The 27,328-nt window shown below is 41.3% G+C and overlaps 1 protein-coding gene across 3 annotated transcripts in view; it reads right to left on the bottom strand.

The window, feature by feature from the left end:
* Positions 1-27,328, bottom strand: part of LOC138287834 (tight junction protein ZO-2-like) — a 390,358-nt gene that overhangs the window by 175,031 nt on the left and 187,999 nt on the right. For all 3 annotated transcript variants that reach the window (XM_069228742.1, XM_069228726.1, XM_069228733.1), the window contains 2 exons: positions 16,185-16,238; positions 15,289-15,413 (listed from right to left, as the gene is read on the bottom strand). In XM_069228742.1, the coding sequence (XP_069084843.1) occupies positions 15,289-15,413; positions 16,185-16,229 (170 nt within the window). In that variant the 5' untranslated portion in view covers positions 16,230-16,238. The remainder of the gene's footprint in view (positions 1-15,288; positions 15,414-16,184; positions 16,239-27,328) is intronic.

The following is a 27,328-nucleotide window of genomic DNA, read 5'->3' as shown; positions in this document are numbered from 1 at the left end:
TTTCTGGGATTTGTGCGTCCAAAACAGAATCTCAGTACATGCATAGTATTTACTGGGCGATCTAAACTCAGTGGCAGATTGGCACTCTCACCATTTGACTTAAGTGATTGGAAGCTCCATCCCGACATATTCAACTCCATTCATCACAAATGGGGTCCTTTCCAAATAGATCTTTTTGCTTCTCGTCTCAATGCCCAACTTTCCCAATTCTTCAGTTGGTGCCCAGATCCATTAGCCTTGGCTTCTGATGCTTTTTCTCAGGGTTGATCAACCTCTCTCAATTATGCTTTCCCTCCCTTCATTATGATCAGCAGATTTCTAGCCCAAGTGAGACGATAAGGGGCAGTTCTGGTTCTCATAGACCCCTTCTGGCAATCTCAGGTGTGGTTCCCTACTCTTCTGGAACTCTCAATAGAATCCCCGTTTCTTCTTCCTTCATTCATTCATTCATTCCCACATCTTCTTTTAAATCCTCAAGGTCTTCTTACACAGCCTGATCACAGAAAATCTTCTACTCTCTCAGCTTGGAAAATCTCAGGAATTCCCATTCAATCACGCTTATTTCGACAGAAGCTTCAAACTTCATTAACCAATCATGGGCTCCATGAACAAAAAAGGCATACAGATCAGCATGGTCCTTATGGGATAGCTGGTGCACGGGAAAACATATTGATTCCTTTTCAGCGGATGTAACCTCTATAGTTAATTTTCTGGCCGCAGAAGCTAGCAAAGGAAAAACTTACAGCACCATAAACTTATATAGGTCAGCAATCTCCTCTTCCCATCCTTACGGCAACGGAAAACCAGTGGGAGAACATCCTTTAGTCTGCTTTCTATTAAAGGGAGTAAACTGTTGTAATCCTCCTTTACCAAATTATAATTATGTGGGATGTTAATTTAGTACTAAATCTATTGTTATTGTGGCCTGATAATACAGTTCCTTCATTGAAAATGTCCACAAAACTTACCATGTTGTTATGTCTTGTTTCTATCAAAAGACTTTCAGGTGTTAAAGCGCTCAACATTACCATTCGCCAATTTACTCCTTCAGGTGTTTTGTTTACAGTTCATAGACGTACCAAAACTAATTTGTCTACAGTGTTTTATCTCTATTTTCCTGACCATCCCAAGTTATGTGTAGGTCAATGCTTAAAGGTTTATGAACATAGGACAGTCAATTTGTTTTCATCCTCAGCATCCCAACTCCTCATTTCCTTCAGGGAACCTTTCAAGCCTGTATCATCTCCTACCCTCACTCGTTGGGTTAAGTGGGATATGTCCTTAGCGGGCATTGATAGTTCCTCTTTTGGAACTCATTCGTCCAGGGGAGCTATGGCTTCTAAGGCATTTTGGGCAGGTTCTCGGCTGGAGGATATTCTCAAATCTGCTGACTGGTCAAATGATAATGTTTTTAAAGCAATTTTTTGTAAGCCTGTACAACATGCTTCTTTAACTGTGATTATTTCGCTTTAAACAAGCATAAGAGCCTCCGTTCTTGTCATACAATGCAGATTTTCCTAGTAAATTATGAAGGAAAGTTAATTTTATTAAAGACATGGAGGCAAGTATTATCCCACCTCATTGTTCTTACTTTATGTTTTTTTTAACCTCCCTAACAGCACCATCGGCTACTTCACAAACTTCATCTCAAGGATAACTTCATCTCAAGGATAAAATCCCTCTTTGTTTCCAGAGACAGATCTATACGCCATATTCGGATTGTTTACACATCTCTGTTCCAGGAACCTTTGACTCCTGGCAAAGTCTACATATATTTGTGAATTTTCTCCAGTAACTTTTTCTCGGTTCCGATGACTTGTTGTATCATTTTCTCAATTTTTTCCTATGTTCATTACCTTTTGATCACTCGCACAAGAAAAGAGGGCTGGCTGTTCACAGAGAAGATAACTACTGGGGGGGGGGGGGGGGGTTGTCTGGTTGGTGATTGGTGGGACTCTGTGGACTATGTTTTGTTTCCCACTGGCTGCCGTTGTTCGCTTTATGGGATTTGTAGTTTCTTGACTGTGCTGCTATTTAAATAAACAAGAAAAGAAAGGCATAATACTCACCTCCGTGTCTTTAATAAAATTAAGACTTTCCTTCATAACTTACTAGGAAAACCTACATTACTTCCACAAAATGCAACTACAGCAGTATGCTTTCCAAGGTTAAACTTCGCAAAACGATGATTCCTGAGGAAATGCCCAACTAGTTAAGGTGCTCATAAAGTCCAACACGTCCTTGACAGGGGCAACCCACTGCCATCTGTACATGAAAACATCCTGTGGATGATGTGCATGTATTGTACACACTAGTGCAGGGTCAGTAAAGCAGAAAAGCATAAATCAGGAACATGCTGTGGTGTGATAAATTCTAGGTGGTACCGTCTCTTGTTCCAGTATGTTGATGCATTCAGTGGCAGAAATGAAGTATACTCAGGTGTGCTGCTAAGAGATGACATCATGCACTGCTTTTGTCTGAGCAAAGGCAGAAGGGGGTACTTTCGCAGGCCAGCCAAACCAACTCTCTGATGCACCGTTGCAGTACATTTCACCAGTGGAAGTAGCAATGTGCCGAAAGCAACAAAAAGCTGACAAGTCTAGGACATCTGCTCCGGTCTCCTAAAAACAATCATATTTGACCGTTAAACAGCAAGAAAACCGGAGGGAGAACAAGCAATATGTAGAATTGCTTTTCTAATAAATAAAAAGTGCACTGTACTATAAACATTTAAGTGTACATGTGTTAAATCTGTCGACATTTGAAGTAGACTTCTGATACACTGGTTGTATGTTAAAAAACCCTCAGCAGTCCGACTACCTTTGTCACAATTGATCTGAATTTTTCACAAAACAGATGGTAAATATACAGGGACTGAGCCAACAAGATTTTGCTGTGACTAGTTATGGTGGTACATCAATTTACTGCTGATTTCCAGGATTAAGGCACAAGTAAAACAGAATTGCACCTGACATTCGAGAGTCAGCAAGGAGTATTAAGAGTAAATCACACATAATCATCGCCTTGGTGTGGACTCGGGGATGGATGTGGGACTGCACCTCACGTTGCATATGCACCTCCGATACCAAAACATGTTATTTCGCTATACTAAGACATGCGCTGCCCCTGTGACACAGATTCGTCTCATCACCTTCCAAATAAACCAGTCAGGTTTGTGTGAGGGAATGGCAATGAGCTATGCTAACTCCAACACCTCGTCCACCATAATCGTCCAAATTCTAAAGGCTAGCACTGTAAAAATATTTTCTAACGTTGACAGGTCTAGTGTAATGGTCAAAAATGTCATTAGGGGCCTACTGGTTGCACACATTCGGGATATGGATTCCTATTATATCATAAAAACTACATATCGGCATTTGTAGTCCTATTGCACTCTGGGCCTAAGTCATAAAGCTGAGTGTTGTTTACTCCCATAGGTTTCTGAATAAGAAGGCCCCAAATTAAGAATCACATTTAAAGTAAAAAATTAACACTAACAAAAACAGTTATACATAATGCTCTCTGGTTTTCCGCCCTTTGTTATTTTCTATTTTTAGAATTAAAACAAAATGATACAGTGCAGATGGCACGGAGTTAGAGAGCAAAAAAAGAACAACATGGCAAGAGTGGTGGGGACGGCAGACATGAACAGGAAACTAAGGGACGGGCAAGAGGTGCGGAGGACAGCAGCGCGAGGCGATTCAAAGCACCATGGCCGCCATGAGCATGAACGCAAAGGAGAGAGACAGAAGAGAAAAGTAGTTTGTTCTCAGTTAAACATATCTGCAATTGTGCAATTATCCATGTAACAGGGTCAGTCTGCAAAGCGGTAACAAAACCACCACACGGTGGATCAAATGTAAAGCATCTACCTGGCCAGCAAGGGAGGTTTGAAAGGCAGGCCCAGGAACGAGTGAAAGTGATAGGCGTGAGGTGGGTGTGATTAAAAGCCCACAGTACTAACAACAGGTCAGAAGCACTTTCACGCTCAACCTCAAAAAGCAATGACAAAGCCAATAGGCCTCACCCATGAAATATATAGGATTTGAGACTGCTTTAGTCTTCTTGTAGATGAAATTCATGAATGCACGTCCATCTGTAAAAGTGTCTTTGAATGCATATTCTTATGCTTTAAGAAAAGATATTAAAACAGGAAAGTCAGAGAGGGACGAGTATTTGCGACGGGCATGTAGGAGTGGCACAGATACCACTGTTAAAATGATATGTAGTGACCATGATCTGCTTCGGCCAGTGTCTTAATGGAATACAAAATCAAACTATTGAAAATAGCAACTTTTTTTATACAATATAACTGTTGAATTAAAAGTTTCCTCAACAGAAACCTTTGTAACATTTGAAATATTATTTAAAAACACAAGACCTAATGATGCTGCCAAAAAGAGGATTTGATCCCAGGTCTATAGATTAAACCACTCGACTACCATGACTTGGAAAAATAACTGCACAAATATTATTGTTAGCATTAAATGTTGTGAGGGCAATCTGGAGTACAACCAAAGTATCTAAAAGCTCCTTGACTATAATATAGTGCTTTAGGTACGATTTCAAAAGCGTTCTTAGGGCATATAATACAAGTGCAGCTGTGTTCTTGTGCCACAGTAAGTCTGTTCGTGGAAAGCAAAAGTGAACTACTGTAAATAGCAATTTCTAAATGGAATTCAACTAGTGAATGCATGAACGAAACTTCTGCAACATTTCAAATAATATTTATAAAATAAAATAAGAACTCAAAACTATTTTCTTGATGTAGGATTAGAACCTATGCCTATAAAGTACACACAACTTTAGTTAGTTTAGCACAGCCTGGATTGTGAAATACAAGAACAGTTTCTCCTGTCAACATTACATTTTATGCCAAACAACTCACTGAAGAAAGGGTGGAGTAGCATTGGCAGCTGTAATGGCTTGCCAAAAGCTCATCTATGCAAAGCACAGGCTGGAAAAACAGAGGCATATTGCGGCAGGCGCTCATGTAGAAAAGAACTACAATACAAAAAACAAGCACTATCAAAGTCAACAAACAGATGGGGGGTGGGTGTACACTGCCTCACATCCCAGCACTCAATTTGCCTCAATGCATCATGGTAAATGCAGTGCATGACAACACTTATTTCAGCAGTGGCCTTTAATTTTCCACCCTTGTTGGCGCAGCCTCTGCTTTGTAAATCTAGACACGCGTTTCTGGATTAATTCCTTCGTCAATAGAGAGCAACAAGTCGCTTTTTTGGGGGGGGGAGGTAGCTGAAAATGCCACCCAAAGTCTCATCAGATCTCTGTACCACTCACTGGGTGTAGGTGCATCAAAACAGGCTCAGTAGCTCAAGGGAGCCTTTTCAAACAAAAGGGGAGTGTGTCTCGGCTATGCAAGATCTTTGGCTTTGTCAGTGTTGGCTTAGCCATGTTCTACGGCAATGCAGTTGCAGCTTGGATGAAAGTATATTCGTTTTTGTTTGTTTTTTCAGTGTCTCCAGAGAACCTGCTGATTGAGGGAAGAAGCAGAGGTAAGGGAGTGGAAGTTCGCTGTCGCTGTCTCACACACACACACACACACACACACACACACACACACACACACACACACACACACACACACACACACACACACACACACACACACACACACACACACACACACACACACACACACACACACACACCCCCTTACACCACCCCCCTCAGCAACTTTGTGACAGTCTATGTAGGCTATAGTGTGTTAGAGGGACAGTTTAGCCAATAGCAGAGATGGCATCTCATTGGATGACTGCTGCTCAAGCCTTAAAGCAGGCTATGGAGGACAGCTGTGAGGCAGGATCAGAGACTGAGCCAGCAGATACTGAGACAGCATCTGAGGGAGAGGACAATGGAGCAGACTCTAGGAGTGATTTTTCAGTCGGAGGAGTCCCATCCCACAACTCCTCTTCCAGTGATTCTGCGGGAGACGATGAGGATAGTTGTGCTGTCCCTTCGCAAGCACAGTCCGTGCAGCAGGACAACAGTGGGTTAGCCCAACCCAGAGATCAGGTAAGTGCAGTGGCAAGCACAGACAGAGTGCTTTCTTGGCAGTCCCCCAATCTAGTTCAGCCCCAAATTCCACCTTTTACTGGTGACGCTGGATGTAAAGGCGATACGTCCATCTCTTTTTGGCTGTTGACTTCCTTCAGCAAATTGTGCAGCAAACAACTTTGCGTGCCAAACTATTTCTGAGGGAGCATGGAGGCACTCTAAGGCCTCATTCTAAGGCACGCCAGTGGACTCTCACTTCACTGGCGGAGTTTAAGATATTTTTGGGCCTTACGCTCAAACGAGGTTAGTGCAGAAACCCACCTTGCAGTCCTACTGGACGACTCGCACGGGTTGAGTAACCCCCATTTTCGCAAAGGGCCACGAGAGGGCAGGGTCCAAATCATACTGTGGAGACATCAAAATTATCTATCACAAAGGAATCTGGTTTTGTAAGGCGGGCACCTGCGTTTTTGCTCCTGGGCTTGGCTGCCATACAGGGAAACCTACCAAACCCAGACATTTCTGAAAACTAGAAATCCGGGGAAGTCCGCGGAGGTGCGGCTTGAGTGGATTTCCTAAAGTTTTCTTACCCAGAAAACCCTGCAAAGGTGAAATGCTGAATAAAAACTATTTTTCCTCGAATTTTTGTCACGTAAACTACAGAAATATGCAGGGATCCACAAAATTCCTACCACCCTGTGTTTCCCCACTTGTCCTGATAAAAACGCTACCCCACTTATGTGCCTGTGCCTAGTGCCTGTGTCATGAATGGATCAGCCCACGGTCAACAGTAGCCCTAATGTAAGGGCTACCATTGACCGTTGTATGGTCCATTCCTGTCACAGGCACTAAGCCCAGGCACACCAGTTTGGTAGCGATTTTATCGGGACAAGTTGGGGAAGGCTGGGTGGTAAGCAGTTTGTGGATCCCTGTATATTCCTATAGTTTATGTCACGCAAACGAAAGGAAAAATAGTGCTTTTATTCAACGTTGTACCTTTGCAGGGCATTCTGGGGGAAAAACTTTGGGGAATCTTCACAAGCGATACCTCCCTGGACTCTGCTTGATGTCTACTTTTCAGAAATGTCTGGGTTTGATAGGTTTCGCTCAATGGTTCCCGATCCCAGGACTAATTAATACTCTCACCTTAGTTATCATTATCGCCTCAATAGGTTTTGAGGTGTTTTCTGTTGCAGGCACTAGGCATACCCACACAAGTGAGGTACCATTTTTATCGGGAGATGTGGGGGAATGCTGGCTGAAAGGAAGTTTGTGGCTCCCATCAGGTTTTGAGGTTTGCAAAGAATTCTGGGTGGCAGAACCTGGTGAGAGCCCCATAAGTCATCCCATTCTGCATTCCCTTAGCTATCTAGTTTTCATAAATGTATAGGTTTGTTAGGTTTCCCTAGGTGCCAGCTGAGCTAGAGGCCAAAATCTACAGCTAGGCACTTTGCAAAAAATGTGTCTGTTTTCACTGGAAAAAGGTGAAGTATCCACGTTGTGTTTTGGGGCGTTTCCTGTCTCGGGCACTATGCCTACCCACACAAGTGAGGTATCACTTATCAGAAGAGTTGGGGGAATTCTGGGTGGAAGGATGTCTTTCACTACCCTCAGATTCCAGAATTTAGCATCGCTAAAATATGAGGAAAAGGTATTTTTTAGACACATTTTGAGATTTGTAAAAGACTCAGGGTGACGGAATCTAATGAGAGCCCCACAGGTCACCCCATTCTGAATTCCCCGAGGTGTCTAGTTTAAAAAAAACATTATAGGCTTGCTAGGGTTCCCTAGGTGGGGGCTGAGCGAGAGGCCAAAATTCACAGCTAGGCACTTTGCCAAAATCAAGCCAGTTTTCAGTGGAAAAATGTAATGTGTCCATGTTGTGTTTTGGGACGTTTCCTGTTGCGGGCACTATATGCCTACCCACATGAGGTACCATTTTTATCTGGAGACTTGGAGGAACACAGTATAGAAGAACAAGTGCTATTGCCAATTGTCTTTCTCTACATTTGTGCCTTCCAAATGTAAGACAGTGTGTAGGAAAGAAGTCATTTTGAGAAATTCCCTTTATTCACATGCTAGTATGGGTACCCCTGAATTCAGAGATGTGCAAATAACTACTGCTTTTAAACTCCATATCTTGTGCCCATTTCGGAAACACATAGGTTTCCTTGATACCTGTTTTTCACTCTTTATATTTTACCAAATGAATTGCTGTAAAGCCGGTATACAATGAAAACTCATTGCAAGGTGCAGCTCATTTACTGACTCTGGGTACCTTGGGTTCTTGATGAACCTACAAGCCCTACATATCCCCGCAACCAGAACAGTCCAGCAGACGTAACAGGTGAATTCCTTTCGAAAGTTTGCCATAGCTGGAAAACGTTACAGAAGAAAATGGCTGTTTTCAACTCAATTTCAATATTATTTTTATTTCAACTGTTACTTTCAATAGGAAAATCTTGTAGGATCTACACAAATTACTCCTTGCAGAATGTTGTCTACTTTTCCGAAATGTTTAGCTGTCCAGGATCTACCATTGGTTTCTCACCCATTTCTGTCACTAACTGGAAGAAGGCCGAAAGCACAAACAAATTGTAAAAATGGGTATGTCCTGATAAAATGCCCAAACTGTGTTGAAAAATGTGGATTCTGATTCAAGTCTGCCAGTTCCTGAAAGCTGGGAAGGGGGTGATTTTAGCACCACAAACCCTTCGTTGATCCCAATTGCAGGGGGAAAAAAATCAGGTGCTTTTTTCTGCAGCACTTTTTTCAATTTTTCCCCAAAAAAGAACAAATTTTAGCTGTATTTTGGCTTCTTTCTCGGTCTCCCACAGGAGAACCCACAAGCTCTGGGTACCTTTAGAACCCCCAGGATGTTAAAAAAAAGGACACAAATTTGGCTTGGATAGCTTATGTGGACAAAACGTTATAGGGGCCTCAGCGCAAACTACCCCAAATAACTAACAAAACAAATAAAAGCTCAGTACTGGGGGGAGAGGCCCAGCAGCTAAGGGGTTAAACCCAGCAGATCTGTCAAGCAGGACTTTAACCTCAAGCAGGATTTGACAGCATAATATTAAAAAAGGATTCTTACAGCCCACTCTGCATAGCCTGTCTGATTCAGAGGGGTCACTTCTGCCCATTCAGGTCAGGCTACGGGTTTGCTCCGGGGAGGCATTTCACACATATTCACATGCTCAATACTGGCTTGTAGAAGTAGGATAGCATATGCAAATGGGTCTCCAGAGGCTTTAAGAGGGGAAAAGGTAACCTTTTAAAAGAACCTTTTCCTTAATATTTGTAAAACAATCCAACTTCACCACTGAATTGGATTTTTATTAACTAATAAAAATAGTTCTTTTTTCTAGCTGTTTACTAACAGAAATTATAATTATTAAATGTAAAAATGTAACTAAGGATTTTCCTTTCGGGTATGCAGTCTTGCTACACTGAAAATTGCTTTTGAGGCTTTTTCACTTGCTGACCTTGTTTAACATTAAATTCCCACATGTCCTACATTTAAATACCATGCACCATTCTTAATGGGCAATACGGCCTACATTCAGAGTTAATTATAAAATATTTAAAATGAAGGTTTTGAGCTTTCAAAAGGGGTTATTTTGACAAGTCGAATTTACAGTTTAAAATTGCAAAAAACAGGTTGAAAATAGTGGGCAGTGTCACTGTGTAGTGGGTGGCAAAATGGGTGCTGCGGTCCCACTAGTGATATTTCACCTACAAGCCCTGGCTACACTTTGAACCATATAAAAGGCACTTGTAGCTAAGTTAAATATGCCAATTAGGGGTATGCCTCATGTGGGGGTTGACCGACACCAAAAATAAGTTTTCTCAAACTGAGCGTAAAGCTCTAGCAATTTGATGGGCATGTTATCACTTTCACCTATATCTTTTCAGGAGGGATTTCACTATCTGAACATACCATAAAACTTTTATGCCACTCTTCCAAGGAACATCACAAGATGTCCCACCAAGAATCAAAAAGTTGGCCATTCCACAGCAGCACTACAAAGACGAAGTCAAACATTGGCCAGAATCTGACAACTCTGCTGACTACCTCTCTCAGAGGCCAGCAAAGAGCTCTCTGGATGACCAATGTCTTGCCACATTCACTGAAGTCTTTATTCATCTGTTATCCCAAGGAGCCTGCCCAAAGGCCCTATCCCTAGAATAATGTGATTGTGCCACAATCATAGATCTGGCATGTAGTTGGTGAGAAAAACGTTGCAGCATGTAACTGCTGGAAAACATTTCTATCAGGCCATACTGCAAAAGATGAAGACATGTCATAAGCACTGACTGAAATATGGAAAGTCAGACAAGAATTGAGCAGGACAGGCACAGCAACCCTTCTGAGTAGTGGTAAAATTATGATCCCCAACCAAGCAGCAGTTATCAGGGGGATATGGTTTATCTTATTACAACACTTCTTTAGCATGTCTCAACATGAGTTTCTGAAAAACAAATCTGGCATCACTGCTCTATCAATGTCTTGGAGAGGAACGGTGATGAAAAAAGTAATGCTTCTTTAATGCTTCATAACTTTTTTTTTAAGTGTTTTAGCAGCCGTCTCGTGGCAAAAGATAATTAAAATATTAATCTTGCATGACAGGTCTTTTTTATGGATAGTCTGCCACTTGTAAAAGTGTCTTAATGTTACAAAGAACTATACAGATATTGAGGAAATAGAATAATGGCATCTTCTAATGTGCAACAAAAGTATACACCTGTCTGCTGGAGTTGTCTAGGAAGAAACAGGCATAGGCCACCGACTAATTTAAATTAGCATTTTATCGCCGTTTGGGTCAAACCTTGGACAGGCCTTCTATTCTACGTTGTCCTTAAATTATTGCAAAAAGGCTTTGTAAAATGTAAAACACCTTGATTTCTCCCACTCCTCTTGCATGTGTGATGGCAAGAAAAACAGAAATTTTCCAGAACATTAGTGAAAATTGGTTAATAATAGAGGCCCATGGGTTTTGGGATTACAATATTGAATTTTCAGGCACAAGGAGGCTTATCCACTGGTGGCAAAGACTGGACAAAGTAACTCCTGAATTAACTGCTGAGAGTGATGGAAGAACACTGGGGATGAAGACTTTCCCACACATTAAAAAAATAGGTGCAAGACAAATTCAGATTGACAAATATTTGAACTCCGATTGAACCAGAGACAGTGGGTACTTAGCGCATTTGGATGCCAGATGCAGGCTTGGCACCTTGATAAAGTTCCATTTTAGCAAAGCTGTTATAAACACTGATTGCGCGTACAATGAAAATGCAAACGTTCGGTATGTCTAGAGCATCATATTCAGGCTTTTTAGAGCCAGACCTTCAAATGCAGGTATGCTGGATTATGATGAAATACTAGGAGCACTTATCAAACTTCTGTCATGCCCTCTATACATACTCGGAAGGGGGCATGCATCGATGTTCAACAAAACCCTGCTGTCTCCAGAGCACAGTGTAACTTAGTAACTCTAAAAGTTAGTGCATGAAGCTGCAGGCAGCATAGCTCAAAAAACACTGAACAGCAACCTACGGACTCCATGTTTCCGAGTTGTGCTATCTGCATTAAACACTAACTCTGAGCTTCCGAGTTAGTGCATATGCTGTAGGCAGCGTGATTGATTTGACAACTAGCACATGCCTCCATTCTGCACCTCTAAGCAGGTGCAAACAGGTTCATAATAAGGCCCATGAACATTTTCTATTGTTGGAAGGACTGGATTTGTACTAAAATTAAATGAGATGTCTAATCAACAGTTTGATGGAAACTTAATTGTCAGGCGCATGCTGAGGCTATCAATCATTGTGCACGGTTTTCTCTTCCTCTTGTCAAAGATTCCTTTTGGATAAAGGCAGTTGCTAGAAAGGTGTATGCAAAAAGATCTTAACATTGCAGTAAAAGTACTTTTCTTGTGTCCTTCTATGCCAAGAACTCCTGGTAATGAATCAGCACTGGTTTTTGGTCTTCATCTGAATATATCCAAAGAGCAATATCCCACACCCTGACAGCTTCTAGCTGACTGCCATATAACACATGTTCATGGAAATGTTCTCCTCTTCTGCTGTTATGAGAGTCTGGATTTAGGTCTAGCATAGGAGCACTTGAATACTAATGCATCCTCTGATCAAGACCAGAGCACCACTGTATGTGATCCCCTGCAGAAGGCAGCAGAAAACCTGTGCCACCCTATTTCACAGCATAACAGAGTGAAGTTATGTCAACATTTTTATTTTGATAGTGAATCCTTAAATCTGTGTCAGGCAAGTTTGAAGAGACAGGCAGGGGGCTCTAAGACTAGCATGCTGACACATGCCTGTTTTCATGAATAGATCAGTGTCCTTGACTCACAAATTCCTTAAAGTCTGCACTCCAGCCTCTCCCAGAAGCATCTGTAATCAGGGTAAAGCGTAGAAAGAGTTAATATTATCTGTGTCCATCCACCATTAGTTTTGGTCCCTTGATATACCTCCTTAAAGAAATTGTTGTCCAGAGATTTCCTTTTTTTATTTGTGTTTTTGGATCAATCAATCATTTGTTAAGTGCGCTACTCACCAGATAGGGTCTCAAGGCGCTGGGGGGAGGGGTGCTACTGCTCTAATAGCCAGGTCTTGAGATGCTTCCTGGAGGTCAGGAGGTCCTGGGTCGGACGTAGGTTGACAGGGAGGGAGTGCCAGGTCTTGGATCATTAAATAAGTAATTTATCTTGGTTAGACATTGCTAATCTAGGCTGATTTTTACTGGACGGCTCTTTTAAAAATGGCAGATGTGTTGCAGTGATGTAAAATTTCAGGAACCCCGAGACCTATATACTTCATTTTGGTGTCAAAACATAGGTTTTGGGGGACAAGTAGTCTTATAGAGACAGAAACTAACTCCTCAGAGCAACCCTTCCACAATTTTGCAAAATGGCAGCACTATAATGATGTATTTTAGCCATCATATTGGTATTTTATTTTAATATTTTTGTTTCAGGTTTTCCATTGATTCAAATTCGGAATTATGAGCGAAGCAGGTAGCAGCAGAGGACCTTTACCTTCTGACAGAGTGTTGCTGACTACAAAATCTGAAGACTCCTTCAACAAAGAAAAATGTGTCATATGCCAAACTAATCCGAAAGAAAAGCTAACATCAACTGCAGCTGGACAGAAGAAAATTTGAGATGCTGCAGAAATACGCCAAGACCAAGTTAACAAAATATTGAAACCGATGGGTGAGGAGGATCAAATAGTTTATCATTGTAACAAGTACTACAAGTCATATACAAGAGAAGAAAAAGCCAGAAACCGGTGAATCACAACAAGAATCCAAGTCTGAGAAACCAACTAAACCCAATGCCCATCCACCTTGAAGATCGATGCCTACCCCTCGTCCATCTCCAACAAGTGATTAGAAATAGAGGATCTCCAATGTGTTAGCCAAAACAAGGGCCAAAGGGATTGACAAAATAACAAGTTAAAGAGTATGTGATTCTCCAAAGGCAAACGTTTTTATCTGCAACTGGTTTCTTCCAAGATGAAGTTTTCAGCCGAGTAGCTGATCTAAACAGCGAGGTGAGTTTTTTTGCAGCAGGTTTGAATGCCCATCCGAACTGCATGCATGCATAAATTCGAAAATATGAATGTACAATGAGCTACCAGCAGCAACATAACCGCCAGCCTTCAGATAAGTCTGCACTGTTTGAAAAGGCAAATGAAGCTTTAAAGCCACTCGAGTGCTGGCTATGGGTTCACACTTAGTGAGATCAGAGAAATAATGGTCAACATTGATGAAACTAACAAGTTTGTAGAGATTGTCAAAGAATGTGAAGAGAAATCAGAACTTTGCAAGTACTGGGGAAATGTTTTACACATGATAGATCTTTTGAAAAACTTGGTACATGCTGATCGGGAAGGGATTGGGAGCTGCGCAGGAAGAATGTGAAGTCACTGATAACTGTGCTTCGTGAATTTCCATGCATAAACTACCTGAGATATGAGTCCTGGTATTTGGATAGAGTTCAGAAGCTAGAGGTGGAAAAACTATACCTCTACAGAAAATTCATCCAAAGACTTTTTGTAGAGAAAGACAGAGGGAAGGTTCAATGTTGTGACTCAAGATATGAAACTGGAACAGATGATCCAGAGAACAGTTTTATTTCAATGAGGGTGAGTAGCAAAATGTCACATTTAGACAATCAGATACCAAACCTCGCCCTCCACAGAGGTCTGGAATCCCAGCAACAAACAGGTATGGCCATAGAGCTACACGCACATATGAAAAAAACATTGCCAGAATGAAAATATGTCAATATCCTCAAGGCCGATGTTACAGCGTGCAACAGTATAAGTCAAAGATATTTCTACAATTTGCAGATTTTTTTTTTACAAAATTATCTCAATGGGATAGGTCTCCTTGGGGATCCCTCCCACATGTTAGGGTATATAAAAAGATGGATGGTATCTGAGGGGAGAAAAATAAAGAATTCACCCGACACTGACTGAAATTAAGACCAGAACAATGACGAGCATGGTGGTATGATGCCATTACCTGTTCTGTATTAAATGCATGCATACTAACACTGTTTTTTTTAATGTGCTTATTCCCTGTGCGTAAATAGAAAAAAGAAGAAAGATGAAATAATGGAGAATGTTATATGGCTCAACAATGGAACCAATAGAATGTGAGTAAGCATTTTCTTTTGTGAAATTGTTAATTCCCTTTATATACTGCAGGAGCCAACAGTTGTACTTTTCAATTAGCTGGTACTCTGTGACCTACCACATTGGGTTTACGCTACATCCCTTAGACGCAAGGCTAGTCCTGCTGTCTTTAAAACAAGTACCTCAATGACCATTCTTGGGAGACAGCATAAACTATAACATAACAGTAACACTATGACCTTTACTGTAGAGAGCTCTAAAAATCCATTACAACACATGCAATATAAAATATGATACAGTACTAAAACCAATATAAAAACAAGTTAATAAAATGCAATAACTCATAGCTGTGGAACAGTTCATCTCCAGGTCCCCCAAATATATGAGGCAACTGCTTGACAAATCATTTGAAGTGTAGATCTAAAGCACAAGCCAAAAGTCAGTTTAATATGGACGTTTTGCTAAAAGACAGATTCACGCCAAAATATCATAAGGTGAAGTGTGGTGGCACTGCTGCCTGTGCCAGTTATAAAAGCCAGAAAGGAGTAACTGATTACAGAACCAAACAAAAAATTATTATATGTAGGTACTTACATAAGTAATCCATCTGCTGGACCTCCAGGTAGCACATCCGAGATGACTATCGATGTTTCACCATTTTCAAAATGGGGGTTGTCTTTTCCACCAGAAACTGCTATCCCAAATCCCTTTTTGGAATCCTTAAAGTATAAAAATCAGCATAATTTACGCCCCTTATTTGCAATGAAGAACACATGAAACTTGGTTAGAGGTGGCATAGCACACGCCTGTACAGTGCAGCAGGGTCAAACCTTTTTAGGGGCATCTTTCTGGTCATGCCCACCTAAGTGCTAGCATCAGGCCAAATGACCAACGCCATTAATACAGTTTATGTTTTTTGAAACGGGTAAAGGGAAAGAGGATTATAGTTGTAAATGTGTGAGGGGGGCAGTGAGACTCTCTGGTCCCTCGGCAAAATATGCTGCGAGGGGGCTATTATTCTGTGCGATGCCGCAGAGCACTGCATGTCCATAATGACAGGAGACAGGGAAGGAGTTAGCACCGTAAGTTTTATTTGTTTGATAACTCCGGGCCACCTCTTAATTCTGAGATGCTGACTGCAACAAGCAAAGCTCCATTATTACAACGTTTCTGACACAATCCTATGCTAGAACTAATCATGAGAACGTTCTCCAGAGAGAAAGGATGACATTACATAGTATTACTGCACGTGTTCTTTAGATGTAGCACAATTGCTCTGCTATGTAGGTGTGTGTTTGTGTTTTACAAATTCCTTACTGGGAATTTACTGCATTCCACTATTAAAACCTTACGTTATTTACAAGACCTCTAACTCAACCGCAATTAAACCACAATTTAATGTCCTTGACAATTACATGAATAAGTCTGAACTCTGTGCTCAACGTGAAGCAATTACTCTGTATTTCAACAAAGGAGGTAGCGTTTCTCACCTTGTGTAAGGTCACAGTGAACTGTTCCCATATCAGTTCTTCCATGACTGGTGCCTATTATAGAATACAAAACAAAAAAAAACATTCAATTAGCAAAATAGCACTGCAGTGCAAACGAATCTCAGATTGTACCTTTAGACATTTTTTACTTTTCCTACGTTAGAAGGAAAACGGTCATCTAAAGTATTTCACCTTTATTTTGAAGTGTCCAAAAACCCAACAACAGACAGGGTTAGGGGACTGTTTCTTCTCTAGCAAATTTGACGCAATGGTTCTTTGAATTATATACATTTACTGTACGTAAAAAAAATTAAGAACAGCAGCAGAAGTATATTTCTGCCTTTCGGCTCTGTCAGCCACTAGTCCTGTTATTTTGAAACGCAACGGCAGTTAAGCTTTTGGATATCTGCTTCTGAGGGGACACAATTAATGACAAGCTGCTGCGCACGGTTAGCTCACTTGAAGGATTACACGGAGTTTAGAGAGAGCAGAGTTAATCTGACATCAGCTTCTCTGACAGAGGGATCATCTCTTGAGGGAGAGAGACGGTCACGAGAAGTAATTGCTCACACCTGACAGCGCCAGAAAACTGAAGCAGCTGCAGAGCCGGTGTTTGACGAGCGCCACGCGCCGCACGCAGAGCAGCCATTTTCCAACAGGCCAGCAGCAACTTACAAGCAGGACACGACACTGCATTCAATTCCGCTTGTGCTAGTGGATTGAAACAGCCTATATCAAAAGCTTATGTTGCATCCACTCATAATTACGGCCCTGCTCGTCGTTTTACTGATCCGCAGATTTGGGTCCACCTCACTAGCAGCCCTGGCGCGGCAACCCTCACCGAAACCTATACAGAGGGCCATAGACATTGGCCTGTGGAGAAGAAACAAGCCTGCAGCTTCGGCCTACACCTCGAGAACATGTCATATTTACTAACCACTTTATTGTCATCGGCAGCGGACCATAATGCTAGAATAGTTTTCCCATTAAAGCAATTTTCTTGATTTTTCTGCCCATTCATCTCACCTGGAGAGGCCAACTTCACATCACTTTTAGTCAGTGTTTAAATAGTGAAAAAATAAGTGCCAGGTTCCTCTCCAGGAGACCACTGCGATTTGCACCACCCATTGCCCCTGCCAGCAATGACAATGACAGTACCAACACAACTACTAAGCATCACTCTCCTCCAAGTGTGATATTCAGACTATACCGGGCGCCCAAAGCTATAAGAATGCCTTGGGAAGAAGATATTAAGCATTTTAAGGTATACTGAATTAACAAACAACAGTTGTTGTGCTAGTCTCTAAATTAGACCATGTGCATCACCATATAGCAGGCTATCATAAGTTCCAATGTTGATAATTAAGTGCCAGTGCTGAGCACTGGAAACCACCGGCTCAAATTAAGCACCGCCTTTAATACCTCCCCCCTACTGTTCACCAATAGCATAACCAACCAAACCCTGCTTTTAAGCACAATACTGAAGCTGGAAAATAATAAGGCAAATTCCTTTTTTCAATTTACCCCTTCATCCATTAAATAGACTCCTATTACCCTTTGCCCAATGCCCTTTTTAACGACTTCCACGAGTGTCATTCCTCTGACTGTGTCCCTTTCACTCCTAAGAACAAGGTCCAATCCAAATAAAAAGATAAATAGTTTTTACCTCCATTGGGACAAAAATGCCGGCATCTCAAGATACAGTTGAAAGGAAAAAAATATAACAAACATGGCAAACTAAATTGGCAGAAGGTTAGATGCTATAAAACACTTGTAAGAAAGGTGAAACAGGCATTTTATAGAACCAAAATAATCAGTTGCCTAATAATGACCAAAGACTCTTGTCTGAATTTCAATCCCAGATACTTCTAACCCAAGGCTTAACCACTAAATGGAGTTGTGGGATTTTCTTTTCACCATCAGAGATATTCTCTGTACGAACAACCTATTGAGATATTCCATATTTGAACATCAGGGATCCTGTACACTTTATCCTGGGATGTTGTGTTGCCCTTCCTTGACAAACCTCTTTTTAAGAACTGCACTGCTGTTTGGACCTGTCCACTGCAGTTAACACTATAGATAATTTACCCCCTTTTACCAGACTTCAAATGTGGTTCTAGTGGTCCACTCTGTAAAGTCGTTTGATTTCTTGTAATAATGAAGGGGACATCTTTTTCACAATTGGCAGCCATCTTGTGGAAACCACTAACAAATTCAAATTGAGGAAAGAAAGCAAGGCTGAAATGTAACCTTCCTTCAGTGAGATCCTCTTTTCACTAAGTAGTTTTAGGCTAACAATTTTAAATAAACAACGAAAGTTACAATTTCAGGTGCAAGCATGACGAAATGTATTGAAATGCTGTTTGTTCTGAGGCTGTCCTGCCTCGTCTGAAATGCATGAAAATTGATTGCTACCATCCAGGCACACACAGCAGACATACAGGGGCACAATGTGGCCATAACTATTGAGATCGCATTCAGGATGAAGATAAATTGGCTCCCATAAAATTTATGCTGAATGAAAACTACCTGTTGGGTTTTAAGTTTGAAGCAATGAAACATCTGGTATATTAGTAGGTTCCTTGATTAGATGAATGTGGAGTGCTCTGCAACAGGCTCACAATATAAATATGCGATTATACAAGACTTTCATGTAATGGACAAAAGAAAGTAACCTTAAAAGCAGATGTATTTACTCTTGTATAAAAAGAAAATTGAGTCCATTTATTAGTCAGAAGATCTTATCCAGACTGATCAGTTCTTAAGAAGGCCTAAGAAATGCATCCCTATACTACAAAAAGGCACACCAACAATAGAATGATCTATTAATATTAGTACTAAGCAACAACAGAGGTTCCCTTAGATTTAATTAGGACACATTTTTTAGCACTTAGGTGAGAGGTCCAAGCCCCATGTACAAAAGAATGCTTTATACAAGTGCAGCCTGTATTAAGTGCAGTTTGTTAAGTATGCATTTGATCAATTAAGAACATCAGAATAGGTGTTCCATGTGCTGGTACAATGTAGGTGACCAGTAAACGAAGATGTGAATGAGCACAGCAAAATAATATGCACAATACTGACTGTATACAAAAGATTTTTGGAAGCACAAACTACAGTATCAGCCCTGGCTACAAACTGTATCAATTTATTTCAGATTATGTTTAAAATTATTTAAACTCATGCAGCCACTTAACACTTGGAAAACGTGGATCAGAGCACTGGTGGAGCAGGTGGCGAATTAATAAAAAATTAATGTGTGCACAGGGAGAAAAAGGTAATCATTCTTAAAGGTAAGATGCTTGCTGGCTGACATTAAAATTCCAGTGCTGCCTTGTATAGAATCCACTTAAAGAGTCAGTAGGGATTAGGGTCTAAAACAAATACGCGACGGATAAGAAATATAAACCCCACTAACCTGAGTCCCTTGTTGCAGCTCAATAATTTCAACATGTGCCGCATATCTAGTTACTTGAGCAACAGCAAGCACAATGTCAGATGCACCTCTGCTTCTTAAATAAAACGGGGATCCAAGTCAAGTTCTCACAGTGTTTGAGTTATTTCTACCTTTGGATGAGAGAGAGCTTCCTGTGAACGTGACACACAAAAATGGTAATAAGAGCCAAAGGAATCTACATTTTGGCCTCCAGCACAGTCCCAAATCAATATAAATTTAAGGTTTGCAAGTAATTCTGCAAAAAAGCGTAGTGGGGTGCACGCAAATCACACTAACTTGAAGATTCTGGCTATTCAGTTTTAAGAAATGTCTGGATATAGTAGGTTTTCCTGTGCTTCAGCTGAGCCCAGGCCGAAATATAGCAGCTACGAATCATTTTTCAAGGCGGCACTTGATGTCTACACATTGCGTTTGGGGGCTTTCCTATCAAGGATGATAGGCCCAGCTACATAAGTGTCCGATAAACATGCCAGCACTTCTTACTTAGACACAAGGAATAACTAATAGATATTTGATGCTATGAAATATTCTAGTCTATGAGGAATCCTATTCTTTTCATTCCAGAACATTAGAGTAGAAAACACTTCCAATAAATGAAATGACTAATATAAATTTCACTACCACAAGTGCATTGCAGTAGAAAATGTCAATAGTATTGCTTTGCAAAGGCATAATTCTAAATCTTCAATGTACATTTTTTTGTGAACTGAAGCGTGCAGTGATTTATGAGAAGAAGCACCTCAATTTAGATTTATTACTAGGGGAAGTTCAAACCACAGTCTTTAATAACGGGGGATATTGGAAATGCTATTTTCTATGCTGATACAATACTATTAAAAAAAAATAACCTACTTAAACCACCATGTTGTGTTCATGTTTTATAAAACGTTTTTACTGATTAAATATTGTGTTTCTTAACCCCATCACTGGCAGAGTTGTTCTAAAACTCCATGGGAAAAACACTTTTTCACTTTTAGATGGTTCACCGCCTTTGCCTTTTTGTGCACTCTGACAAAATGTTTTGGTTAAATCAGAGATATTTATTGATCCTACATCTTTATGGATCTGGATACTATAAAAGTCGGAGTAAACATACTTTTAGCTTTGTGACAAAGATTTTTTAAAATTGTGCTGTGTTTTTGAGACAGGCTAAGAAATTCAAGGACACAAATCAGGGAGGCTTTGTCCTGAAGTCGTCTGATACTAAATATGTGTAAGTCTTCATAGGTAGCAGAGGTATTTGTCATATCTTATTAAAAAAGTATGAATCCAAACTAGAATGGCATAGGTAGCAAAAAAATGATGGATTTAGACTCAGATCTCTATACTGGGGGATAATGTTTGACATTGTTTAGCATCCTTTATTTGCTTTATTTGCATTTGCTGCCCTAAGTAGGAAGGGTATGCCCAGACGTGGGTCCTCTGCCCCCCATGCCACTGGGGTCAAGCCAGCCTGGCTGATGAGGCGATACTGAAACTGGTCCCAGGATGCTTGTTTCCGGCCCAGGAAGACGTGACCAGGCAGTTCGGGCTGGACTGCTCCCATAAGGAGCAGGGTCAAGACTGATTTGCATAAGGCTGGGTCCAAACTGGAATGGCATGGGTAACAAAAAAAACAAAAAAAAAAAAATTGATTTAGGCCGAGATCTCTGTACTGGGGGTGAATAGTTGACATTGTTCAACATTCCGACTATGACTTGTTCTTTTTGCGCTTTCTAAAAGTGGCATTTTCAAACTTGTAATTCAAAAACCAACTTCATCAATAGATGTATTTTTAAACTGTTATTTCAGAGACCCCAAACTCCAAATCTCTATCTGCTCCCAATGGGAAATTACACTTAAAAGATATTTCAGGGCAATCCCATGTTAACCTATGGGAGAGAGAGTCCTTGCAATAAAGAAAAACAAATGTAGACGTATTTCACTATCAGGACATGTAAAACACACCAGTACATGTCCTACCTTTTAAATACACCGCACGCTGCCCCTGGGGCTGCCTTGGCCTACCTTAGGAGTGACTTACAGGTAATAAAAGGAAGATGTGGGCCTGGCAAGTGGGTGCACTTGCAGGTCGAAATGGCAGTTTACAACTGCACACACAGACACTGAAATGGCAAGCCTTAGACATGTCTGCAGGACTACTCATGTGGGTTGCAAAATCTGTGCTGCAGGCCCGCTAGCAGCATTTGATTTACAGGCCCTAGGCACACCTGGTGCACTATACTAGGGACTTACTAATACATCAAATATGCCAAACATGATGAAATCAATCACCAATACATTAGCACTTGTCAGCAGTGGTAAAGTGGCCAGAGTCCTAGAGCCAACCAAAACAAGTCAGAAAAAATAGGAGGAAGGCAAAAAGTTCAGGGATTACCCTGCAAAAAGGGGCAGGTGCAACAGTGTCCTTTCAATAGCACTAGCCATTGCTTTCATTCTGAGGTTAGTGAATAACAAAGAATTTGATATTTGGTGTTTACTAATGTTATGTGGTACAAGAGGGCTGCCTACAAAATTATCATCTCTAATGTATTGCCTTACCATTGGTGTTTTTTGGCATTGAGTAACTGCCAGCAGGATGGTACTGTGCATTAAAAAGACTGCCGTCATCTGTTGATCAGTAGGTCACAGGTTCAAATCCAAGCAAGGCTGACTTAACTATTCTCGGAAGGATTGAAGGCTAACAGAATACCACTAAATAAGGAAATATAACACAGCCCTAAGAAAAGGCAGAACTGCTTTAGAAATCGCTATATATTAAATCAAATATGATTGGTCCGTTCCTTCCATTTCAGGCAAACTATCCCGGTTTAAATCCTGTCTTCTTGCTCCAGAGAGGTTCTGCTCAACAAGGTGAAGAACAGTCACACCACACACAATCACAACGGCGGGGTATCCTGTACAAATCTCCCCTTGAGGATATTTGGGGCTTTATCGCTGACCACATCAGTGTGCCAAAAGAATGCTTTACAAATGACAAAATCATTAACACATTATTCATGTCCTAAGAATATATAAAAGATGACAACTGAGGTAATCAATACTAGGATAACTGTCTTTATTAGTCAAAAGAAACGTGCGTTTGATTTTCTTAGTTCGACAGATGGAGAATAAGTTCTTGAGTTAATTAACAGTATTTATTCAAGGGAAGAAATGCGTGTATAACTCTGTATAAGTCTAAGTAAGAGGGGGGACATAGTACCTCCAGAAAGTTATACCAGATTCTTAGCGCTGCCCCTTGAGGAAGCTTGGAATGGCGATTTCTGCTTTTTGTATTTAGAGATTTCAAGTACGGATCCTTCTTTGCTTCTGGAATTTCCGTTGACCTTCAGGAAGTTTCGTTTCTGTGCTAGGTGTTCTGGAGTATTACATACACAGCAGCCAGTCTTGAATATGCACCCCTTCTCTAATGAATGCCTGTTAGGGAGCTGATAACATAAAAATGTTTATATCACTCAGCATTAAGAGTTGTGATGTTTGTTACAACTGCTTATAGCGAACTAAAGCCTTAGCATTTACAAACATGCTTAATGCACGTTTTTACTTTCCCTTGTTGAAGGTTTAGCTCAACTGTCCTAAGTAACTACGGTCTCGCGGGTGGGTGGCAAGGGAATCACAGAATATGGAGGGAGGGTTGGTGGGTTTGAGGATCATGGACAATGCTGGGGCATCGCGGAGAACAAAGGCGGGTGGGCGGCTCGACAACGTAGGGAGGGAGGGCGGGTGGAGCAACACAGAAAATAGAGGAGAGTGGTAGGGCAGCTCCACTCACCAGTCAACGCTACTCCTTCCTACTCGGATCAGGCTGTACATCCTACACTTGGCCACATAACCTTAGTGAGACTAGTCAGCGGGATCTCCAGTTCTTCATCTAATTTCCTCATTAACATTCCAAACACTAATGCATATAGTTTATGGTTTACAATTCTACACTTTGCATAAGCAGTGCTTTAAATGGGAACAAATAAGTGCAGGTACCCATAAATTTGAACTGGGGGCGGGGCATGATTCTATAGACACTTCTGCCATCTGTCAGGTATTCATTTTCCCTTGCATTACCCTAGTTAATAGTCTCATATTTCTTGTATATGCAAATTCCCTCTGCACTTATGGCACAAAGCATATAAAGGCAATTAATAGCCTCTCTCCAACTATGACCCTCTCAAACGTGTAAGCATCCCGTAGCATAGAACAGACATGCACACACAACGCACTTCTCACATTTTCTTTAAAATACTTAACAGAATGTCCCCATTCTCTCTTGATCACTCCCCCACTCTCACACAAAAGCAAACATTTATTCGCACAAAAGGCTCACTGAAGAATTGAAAACCTTGTTTTTATAATACATAGTTCCCACAGCTTTATTCTTTCCGACTTTTAGCAGACTGCTTTGTTTCCACTGCGTTCACAACTTCATACCTATGATTTACAGTGCACGGCCTGACTGGACCCAGTACTGGCGATCACTGCGTTATACTGAGACTTCCAGCACTTGACACCGTAACATAATACAAACGAGCCGCTGCAGAATAACCCAGAAGTGGCTCAGCATACACATTAGCACTTTGGCTATCAGAGTGCCGTTCACCCAGGCTCATCCTTAGCAACAGTACTACGACTAAGCCTTCCAGCTGTGAGTACCGGTAGTCAGTGCTTTAAATGGAAAAATAGAAGTGCAGGTACTCTGTAATTAAAAGTATTACGATTTTCTTGAGATGTGCCGGTACTCTCCCTCTCAAAATAAAAAAGTGCCGGTACTCAGTACCGGAGAGTACCGGCCCATTTAAAGCACTGCCGGTAGTGAAAAAGTGACGGTACTCATGAGGCTAAAAATAAGAGTGCCGGTACTCAGTACCTGTGAGTACCGGCCCAATTAAAGCCCTGCGCATAGGTGTATTCGTTTAATTCCCAACATTATAAAAATGTTGGGCTGCCACAAGCCACGGTTTTTAAGTATTTACTTTGTTCAACAAATTACATGGGATGGGAAGACATTCGTACTAAAATGCTGAAACGCAAGCAAGGGAAGCAATCTTTTGCCGAGGCCAACAGTGAACGCAGTTCCGAGCGCTCGTCGCTGTGGAGCTTTTCAGGCAGCAGGGTGCAGCACAGAGCGATAGTCCCGGGTGATACGTGCACCGAACTCATCTGGTCACGGCGTTAAGGTCACAGCCTTTTGCGAGGTGTTTAGGTATCGGGCGAAGGAGAGGGTTGTGGCGACAGGGGGAAAGGTCGGGTCAAGGTTTTTCGGCAGCTCAGAAAAGGAGGGCATTCCTATAACACGCTACCAGTTAACTCACGTGGCGTCTTGAAAAAATCCAGATTTTTTTCGCTGCACGTGCCCACATTGTGTGCAGAGCCTGCACAGACTTCATAGCGGCGCGGCATCACCGTCTGGCGGCCTCGCGCGTCGCCGTCCACTCACCCGCGCGCCGTTATGTAAGACTAATACAATACTGCCCTACATACACAAGGCGGCTCGCCGCTGTCCTGTGGCACGACCCGGAGCACCAATACACAGAGTTAAGCAAGCAAGCCTCGGGGGATTTTAGCCAACCTCTAAACAAAAGCCAACGTCTGAAAATACTAAGTACCACAAACTTACTAAAAGAATCCAAGCTTACATTGTATATATTTTTATAATTTAAAATGAAAACGGCTCATAACAAAAAAACAAAAAAAAAGCTGGTCTCCCCATTACTCGTCCCATAGGCTAGCCAGTCACTGCAGTGACCCGTGTGGCTATACAAAACTGTACAAGCACCTTCTATATATATCCTGTCTGGTCATGAGCTGAAGCTGCTGCACGAACGGTTTATGAAAAGAGGATCCCTCAGTGTTCAAAGCTTAATTTAGTCAGAAATGAGAGTGGATCTCCCAAACCAGTGAATCTACAGAGCTACAACCCACGTCTGCACGTCAGGAGTTCCAGAAAATATTTAGTACCAGCTTTGCACATTCCACGTTCAAAGACATCCCTGGCTCAGAAAAATGTACCTTACAAGGCATGCCCTAGCGGCATTCTGTTATTCTAACCAAGGATGGTCTGCCTTTCTATGTTTATGCTATTACTTTGGTTCTTACTGGCAGGGGGGTATCTGAGTACACATCAGTTCACACTACTGTACAACTAGTTACGCCAGATGCTGAACTTCTTCACGGCACACCTCAATACAGTTTAAGAATCTCTGATTCGGATCTTTCTATTTTTAAACTATTTATGCAACAATTTTAGCACAAACACCACATTCTTCGACATATTTATGATCAAGTTCAACTACATAAACTGCTGGCGTCTGTTTTACCACTTCTCTCTATTAAGCCTTGGGCTTATAGCTCCAAATCCATAAATCACCATGGACACCAACATCCAGTCTAGTTTTAATCCCTACAAACCAATGTAATCGAACTCTTACCGGATTTGGTTATCTGAGATTAACTGTGACTATAGCTTCCAGAATATACTTGGTTGCTAATAAATAAAATGCCAAGAACTGGAACATTCGAGTACCCTACCCAATCCCTGCTAACTACCACCACTACACATGCAAAAATACAGTTGCTGCCTCAAAGAAACAGTTGAGTTTAATTGGAAATATGTACTGCACAATGAATAGAGAGGCAGTCAAATTTGACAGCATCTGTAGCCCAAGTCTAATGGAATGATGGTTTGAAGACCACATGCTAAATATTCAGTCACATCAGTGGCAAAATGTTAGCAACAAGAAATGCAAGAAGAGGATGGTAAGTGCAGCGATTGCCCTTTCTGGAGGCTACACCTTGGATTTGTTAATGAACCCTATTTTTCTGGCTATAGAACTCTGAATATTTCGCCTGCTAAGCAGTGGTAAAGTGCCTGTGCTCCTCCTTCAAGATGATGAAATTGGTAAACACATGATTGACATATTAACTTATACACAAGTCCCTAGTATATAGTGCATAGTGTATCCGAGGCCGGTAATGCAAACATCACTACTGACCTGCAACACCTTTTGTGTCATCCGCTACAATGACCGAGTAAAACACGGCTTCCAGCCTACCACAGTAGCTTCAAAGGGACAGTTTAAAAACTGCAACTTGACCTGTCAAAATAACACTTTTTGACAGGTCAAAACCTTCCTTTAAAATATTTATAAGTCACCACTAAATAGACTTAATGCCCATAAGGTAGAGTGCACGGTATTTAAAAGCAGAACATGTAGGAATTTTATGTTAAACATGGCCTAACAATTAAAAAGCCTCAAAAGCTATTTTCATTGTTGCAAGGCTAGCTGTTCCCCGGGAGAGGACCAGGGGCCATATTCACTAATCTTTTATGCAACGCAGTGCAGCAAGGCAACTAGGTGCGCAGCATTACGTGAAAGAAAGAGCAGAAATGTACCATATCTATTGCTTTAGCGCACTCCTCCCTCATATCGCTGGCACAGTTAAAGCAGCCTAGTGCCAACGTAGGCACCCTTGCACAACCCTGCAGGGGTACCTGTGTTACAAGGTGAACTGTTTTTGTGCAGAAAAAGATCCCTTCCTGCTCAAAAACAACCCCTTGAGGCATTTTTCTCTTTCTATGTGTGCTGTAGAATACAAGGAACAGAGAAATAATGAGGAGACAAAAAAAGACGTTTCTCCTCATTATTCCATCCTCTAGGAGACATAGCTATTTCACATAATCCCAGGTTTACAC

The sequence above is a fragment of the Pleurodeles waltl genome, chromosome 1_1, assembly GCF_031143425.1.
Source record: "Pleurodeles waltl isolate 20211129_DDA chromosome 1_1, aPleWal1.hap1.20221129, whole genome shotgun sequence".
Classification (NCBI taxonomy): Eukaryota; Metazoa; Chordata; class Amphibia; order Caudata; family Salamandridae; genus Pleurodeles; species Pleurodeles waltl.
This window is presented reverse-complemented; position numbering and strand designations above follow the sequence as displayed.